Source organism: Somniosus microcephalus, chromosome 17 (assembly GCF_052327205.1).
Source record: "Somniosus microcephalus isolate GS21.2 chromosome 17, FLI_Smic_1.0, whole genome shotgun sequence".
NCBI classification, from domain to species: Eukaryota; Metazoa; Chordata; class Chondrichthyes; order Squaliformes; family Somniosidae; genus Somniosus; species Somniosus microcephalus.
In genome coordinates, this window is record NC_141003.1 from 49,078,242 (window position 1) to 49,085,798 (window position 7,557).

General features: G+C 42.6%; 1 protein-coding gene across 1 annotated transcript; it reads left to right on the plus strand.

The window, feature by feature from the left end:
• The first annotated feature begins 2,077 nt into the window (after window positions 1-2,077).
• Window positions 2,078-6,230, plus strand: LOC147105702 (uncharacterized). Its single transcript, XM_086010889.1, has 2 exons — window positions 2,078-2,260; window positions 3,410-6,230. The coding sequence occupies exon 2, from the start codon at window positions 4,421-4,423 to the stop codon at window positions 5,837-5,839; it is 1,419 nt and encodes a 472-aa protein (XP_085867015.1). The 5' UTR covers window positions 2,078-2,260; window positions 3,410-4,420; the 3' UTR covers window positions 5,840-6,230.
• Window positions 6,231-7,557: the final 1,327 nt, after the last annotated feature.

Sequence of the window (7,557 nt, forward strand, 5' to 3'; positions counted from 1 at the left end):
GACACCGAGCCGCATAAAGAGATATTAGGACAGATGACCAAAAGCTTGGTCAAAGAGGTAGGTTTTAAGGAGCATCTTAAAGGAGGAAAGAGAGGCAGAGAGGTTTAGGGAACAATTCCAGAGCTTACAGCCTAGGCAGCTGAAGGCACGGCCGCCAATGGTGAAGTGATTAAAATTGGGAATGCGCAAAAGGCTGGAATTGGAGGAGCGAGATCTCAGAGGGTTGTAGTGCTGGAGGAGGTTACAGAGATAAGGAGGGGCGAGGCCATGGACGGATTTGAAAATAAGGGTGAGAATTTTAAAATTGAGGTATTGCCAGACTGTTCAGAATTCTTCATCTTTTGACTGTCACCAAGTATAGGAAACTGTTTGTCTTCCAGCCAGTTTTTCAAATTTGATGTTGAATCAAATACTACAGCAATAAAGCTACTCAAATTTCAAATACTGCTTTATTAATCTAGTATTAACTTTTAATTACAAAAAAAACTTTAAAAGAATTGCCATTAAAAATGATTAGCCAAAATTCCATGAGGGTTCTGCTGATCTTTTGCCATAGTTCCAGTGCGAGACCAGCAGAACCCTCAAGAAAATAGCAGAAGATCCAATTGTGCTAGGTCTCTGCCATTTCTGGGCATTTCCTCTTTGCCTTGAAAGCGGTGGAACGTCTTTCTTCCCCTTACAAGGCAATTACAGTCTGGGGCCTGAGCTAGGGATAAGGAAATCTAAGCCAGGAGTTTACACTCCTGAACCTAGAAGGGGACCCAGTATATTAATGCCAGTATCCACAAGGACGTATATGGGGCCTGCCTGTGGGTGTCCAGGCCTGGACTACTGAAGAGTTTTAATGGGCACTGGAACTTCAGGCAGACATGAGCAAGCAGCTTATCAGAGATGTGCCCAGAGAGGCGCTTGTGCCTGCATGGCCCCGTGCAAAGAAGATGATCTCCCGCTGACTCCGATAGGGTCAGTGCTGGAAGGCACCGCTGAGCATGATTCTGACAATAACACTGTGACCACGGCCTGAGGAATGTCGGAACCCATTTTTTTTAAACATTTAATTCTGCTCACACTGACCTGTCGTTTTTTCCCCATTAACTCTCCTTCCCATTCTCCTTCCATTTTTATTTGATATAAGTTTTAATTCACGTTTATTTTCTATCTTATCTGTGTCTCCTATATCTTGTTTCGCTCTTTAAAAAAAAACCTTTGCTTTCTTTTCCCTGGCTGCAAACCACTTCCAAAGGTTACTGTTTGAGCAACTGAAAATCAGAGGAATGTTGATTGACATGCTCACAGTACAGATTTGATCAGAGTCAATCTCTGTTATGCATCAATATAGGAAGACTTGCCGGTGAACAAATATATTTGCCAGCTGACCACCAAGAATAAAGAAAAAAAGAAAGGCTTGCATTTATATAGCGCCTTTCACGACCACCGGACGTCTCAAAGCGCTTTACAGCCAATGAAGTACTTTTTTTTGAAGTGGAGTCACTGTTGTAATATGGGAAACGTGGCAGCCAATTTGCACACAGCAAGCTCCCAAAAACAGCAATGTGATAATGACCAGATAATCTGTTTTTGTTATGTTGGTTGAGGGATAAGTATTGGCCAGGACACTGGCGATAACTCCCCTGCTCTTCTTCGAAATAGTGCCGTGGGATCTTTTACAGTTTAACGTCTCATCCGAAAGACAGCACCTCTGACAATGCAGCACTCCCTCAGCACTGCACTGGAGTGTCAGCCTAGATTTATGCGCTCAAGTCCCTGGAGTGGGACTTTGAACCCATAATCTTCTGACTCAGAGGCGAGTGTGCTAGCAACTGAGCCACAGCTGACACTAAAGGCATTCAGATGAGTGAGTGTGTTCAAAGATTAAAATAAATGCTTGCTGTTGGGCAAAGAAAAGTAAGTTTGCTGAGGTTAGGATAAACACAGCACATAACTGACCAACCAAAACTCCAGAGAACTTACCACTTCGAAACAGTCAAAAACTACCATAGCCTGGAAATTTCTGTTGGTGATTTTGGCGAATGTGTACTTGCTGCATTCTTATCACATTCTTCTGTCTGCTATTTCAAGTAAGCAGTAGAAGAATGTCATAAGAACATGTTCCGCATTTGGCTGCTTTCATTGCCAACAGTAATTTCTAACTTTATGGAGGAGATTTTCCAGGATTCCTGTACAGGTGTGTGCTCCGACCCGTCCCATTTTCTGATATTCGATCACCCAGGCAATTCCGTGCACCTGGGTGCAGACCCAGGTAAATCTTTCCTTTATGTCTATTTGGTCAAAGTTCCATATTGAAAACACTACAAAGAAATATCTAGAATGACTATCATTCAAATAACCAGAAAAGTGTGTGTGAGAGAGAGTGCATAGTTTGCTTTATAATTCCTTTTTTGGCTATTCTGAAGGTGTGTAGAAAAATGATGGCATTGAACAGCATGTTAAGATATGAATGCCAGGATGCTACTTAAGGGTCTAGTGGGAATAGAAACACAGCTGGAGCTTACATTTTGTCCTTTAGTTCTTCAAAGCAGCAAGCCTCTAAAAGCTTTCATGAATATAAAATAACAATGAAAGTTTTGACTGAAACGATTGCTCCACATATTTGGTAGTTAACAAAAGCATTTATAAACTGTCTTAGAACTAAAGAACCCTTGTCTGCTCTGAGCTGGAGACCCCATCCCAAATCCCAGTGATGGGGGTAATTTGCATGTCTGGGGTGCGCGCTTTGAGCCGCTTTGGGAAAGTAATCAGTTTGCCCCCCACCAGGCCCCCCTCCCCCCCCCCCCCGGCCCCCCTCCCCCACCCCCCCATCGGCCCCCCTCCCCCCCCCCACCGACCCCCCAGGCATGTAATTTTCTGTTAGAGGGCTGGGCTGGAGATAGCCTGCAGTCCACCACCAAAATTTAAAGGGACGCAGGAAATGGGGCAGAATCCTGGTGTAACTGGGTTCTGCTCCAAATTCCTGGCCCCCTGGAAGGATATTGGGGTTTCCACCCTCTTTAGCCCCAGGAGTTTTGGGAGGTTACTATTTTTAAGTATGAGTATAAAATCTCTGGAATTGTTTCATTCATATTTCCCTACAATCCTTCAGTCTGACAAGGCATTTCTATGCATTCGGCTAAAGAATGCAGGATTCTCTGAAGCACAGACTACTCTGTGACTGTCATCAAAGCTGGTCCGTGGTAGGAATCTTCACTTTCTTCTTTGAACTGGCAAGTCCTGCCAGGGACGACGTAAACCCAGGAAACTTCCGTACACTTGACCAGTTCAGCTATGTGAATGAACCCTGAGGGGCTTTGACGAGCGTAAGATATGCACTGTTAAAAAGAGCGAAGAAACTTGCAATAACGTCATAAATGTACCTAAATGCGCTAAACACACATTTCCTCAATCTTTTCAGCTCAATGGCATAACAGTGGTGTAAGTGCTGAAGATAACAAGGAATTTTTATAGTGAAGTGATGAATTCTGGAGTGCTGGACTTTACCCTTTGAACTCCTTTGTGAGTTAGTATCCAAGCTTCATTATATTGTAACCTTTTCATGCTCTGCTATTTATATTTAACCCAAGTTGATAAGCTCCTGTTAAATTCATCATAAAAATAACTTCACTATGCAAAAAAAGGGCTCTATCAAGCCATTTGTTTATTCTAAAGAAGGTAAAAGAAAAAGGCAATGAAAGGTGTCCCAAGCGACTTTAGGAAACCATTCCTGGGCTGGATTCAAATATTCGTGGTGGGAATAGGAAGGCTTGATAAATATCTTAGAATCATAGAATGGTTACAGCACGGAAGAAGGCCATTCGGCCCATTGAGCCCGTGCCGGCTCTCTGCAAGAGCACTTCAGCTAGTCCCACTCCCCCGCCCTTTCCCCGCAGCCCAGCAAATGTTTTTCTTTCAGGTACTTATCCAACTCCCTTTTGAAAGCCGTGATTGAGTCTGCCTCCACCACCCTTTCAGGCAGTGCATTCCACCTAACCACTCGCTGAGTAAAAAAGTTTTTTCTTATGTTAATAATGAATTCTTCAATATTGGAAGTCTTTATAAATTGCTTTTTAACCAGCCCCACAGCTTGGATTATTCTTTGCTTTTTCCACTAACGTTAACTTGTCAATAAAAGGTCTGTTGACTAAACTAAAAATGCTTGTTGGAATTCCTGTGACTTTGTGTCTGTGCTGAGTCACAGGTGATAGAGGTATTTAATACATTTGTATTTAATCCAGCGGAGAACAGAGAAAAATTAGAAGATGTGCTAAAAAAATTTGATGCACATTGCTCTCCCAAAAAGAATGAGACGTATGAAAGATACATCTTCCGTTCTCGGACACAGCAACAAAATGAGACTTTTGCTAGCTTTATAACTGATCTGAAACTGAAAGCACAGACAAGTAATTTCTCTGAGCTGAAATCATCCATGCTTCGTGACCAGATTGTGTTTGGTATTCATGATAAAAAGGTCAGGGAACGTCTGTTGAGAGAAACCGAACTAAATTTGGAAAATGCAGTGAAAATATGCCAAGCCAGCGAGCTAGCTCGAAAGCACGCGAAGACTTACAGTGAAATCAATAATGATGCGATTGTAATGAGTGAAAATGCTGCTGTCGGTGCTGTGTCCTACAAGGGGAAGAAACGTGGGCAGAACAGAAATGAAAAGCAATCGGAGGATGAAATTTTTAATTGTAAATGCTGTGGTTACAAACACCAGTTAAGACAATGCCCAGCATTTGGAAAAATGTGCACAAAGTGTAATGGAAAGAATCACTTTGCCAAACAATGCTTTTCGAAAGTAAAAACAACGAAAGGGCAACAAGTTAATGTGATTGAGGACACTGATTTAAGTGAGACATTTTTTGTAGGAATGGTGTCATGTGACGATATCAAAAAAGATACAGAAAATGTACAGCCCTCAGAAATGGACAATGCTGAACATAAAGTCAATGCAGTAAAAGTGGACAAATGGATGATCCCACTGCAGATAAATGGAGCATTAGTTACATTGAAACTGGACACTGGGGCAAAAGCAAACTTAATCAGTATGAGTGACATAAAAAATATGAAAGAAAAGCCCAAAATACAGAAAAAGTCAGTACAACTGAAGAGCTATAATGGACAGAAAATAGATAGCTTAGGTGTATGCAGACTTAAAGTGACAGTCAAAGACAAAGTGCATCATCTCATGTTTTCTGTTGTGGCTGAAAGACTTGATTCGATACTAGGTGACAAAGCTTGTGAAGACTTAGAACTGGTCAAGAGAGTCTACCGTATAAACTGTGCCATAAGCAGACCAGATGACTCAGGTGATGAAGCAGAGAGCCCATCAAGGATGAAAAGGCCAAAGGGTATCCATGTCTTCAAAAAGCCTAGTTTCTCCAAGAAGAAAGAAAAAGGCTTTAAGGTCAAAGAGAAGCCAAAGAAAGAAAAGCACAAAGGGGAAAAACACAAGGAGAAAAAGTCCAAAGATATAACCACAGCAGATGTTGTTAAGCAGTGGAAAGAGAAAAAGAAAAAGAAGAAGCCTGCACCAGAGCAGGAAGCAGTTCCGGTGGATACTCCTTCTTCCCTCAGGCCAATCTTTGGTGTTCCATTAGCCGAGGCTGCTGAGAGGACTATGCTGTATGATGGGATCCAGCTGCCAGCAGTTTTTCGAGAGTGCATTGACTACATTGAGAGTTATGGCATGAAGAGTGAAGGAAACACTGAAACCCTCTCCAAGCAAAGATCGCAAGGAGACCTCGATCTATACAAGAGCAGATTGATGACAATGCCGCAACTGCATCCTGTCATTCACCGCCAGAACAATCTCATGAAGACACATCAGACTTACCCGTGTTGAGAAGATCCACACGTGAAGTAAAAGAGCCTGATAGACTTAATCTTTGAGTACAATGTAAAGCTTTGAAAATGTGTTGACTGTTTTGAAAATGTTTATGTTTATAGAGCACTAACAAAAGTGTTACTGATATTATCTTTATTGTTTTCTTGAAAGTTGATTGATATAAATTTTGTTAAACCTCAAAGAAAGGGGGATCTAACGATCAATAACATGTCATTCTATAGTGGACACTAGGTGGAGCCGTAGAGCTGTATATAGCTGTATGTATAAGACTACACTACCCAGCTGTATATATATTAAGACCACATTACCCATGAGGCACTAGGCTACCCACAAGGCAACAGTCAAGATGGAAGCCTCTACAGATACTGTACCAGTCCACATGTGCTCAATAAAGTAACTAGCAAAAGCTAGCTGTGTTCATAATAAGAATGTCTATTTATTAATGAACATAAGAATTACCACATGGAGTAGTTGAGGCAAACAGCATAGATGCATTCAAGGGGAAGCTAGATAAGTACATGAGGGAGAAAGGAAAAGAAGGATATGCTGATAGGGTGAGATGAAGTAGGGTGGGAGGAGGTTCGTGTGAAGCATAAACATCAAAATAGACCATTTGGGCCAATTGGCCTGTTTCTGTGCTGTAAATTCAATGTAACATGTAATCAAAAGCAGCCCGGTACAACCAATTCATCAGGTCTCCCATATGATTGAATCAAAACATTCAAATGGCCCTCTGAGTGGCAAGTTTCTTTTAGGTATGGTGGGGAAGCAGTGCTGCCCTTAACAAATAATCAAAATCATAAATCCTGAGTGACCCAAAGTCAAAATAATCTAAATTTCATCAAATTTCTCTGAATCAAATCGAAGTGTTGAAGTTACACCTTGCGAATATTAACAAACAAGCACTTAACGGTTTCAATGAAACTTCTTTGTCTACTATTTTAACAGAGGTGTTACCCCATTTAAAATAAATTAATATATAGCTTTCTTCATTCTAGATGCACTTTTCAAAACCATTTTCAAACAAAAAATACACCAGAAAGCCATCAGACACAACAGCTATCCAATGGGATAGATCTGAAGAGGGTCCTTTGCACGTGCTCTGGAGAGCACAGTTATACAAGCCTCAAATCAAAATGTAATATTTTGAGGGGATTTTTCCCCCCCCCCCGGCAATTCTGCAGGACTGCCTCTTCCTCTTCCATTGTGGCAGGCCCCCAAAGCCTGCTGCAACAAGTCCCCTTGCAAGATTGATGTGCCTCCCCAGCAGAGGTTAAACAGTCCGTATCCTGGATATAAATGACCCTGGGACCAGAAATACAGCCAGCGTTAAGTGGGTACCTCTGGGAGGGGCACAAAAGGGGCACATCTCTGGGAGGGACACACAAGGGGCACATCTCTGGGAGGGACACACAAGGGGCATATCTCTGGGAGGGACACACAAGGGGCATATCTCTGGGAGGGGCACACAAGGGGCATATCTCTGGGAGGGGCACACAAGGGGCATATCTCTGGGAGTGACACACAAGGGGCATATCTCTGGGAGCGACACACAAGGGGCATATCTCTGGGAGCGACACACAAGGGGCATATCTCTGGGAGCGACACACAAGGGGCATATCTCTGGGAGCGACACACGAGGCATATCTCTGGGAGCGACACACAAGGGGCATATCTCTGGGAGCGACACACAAGGGGCATATCTCTGGGAGCGA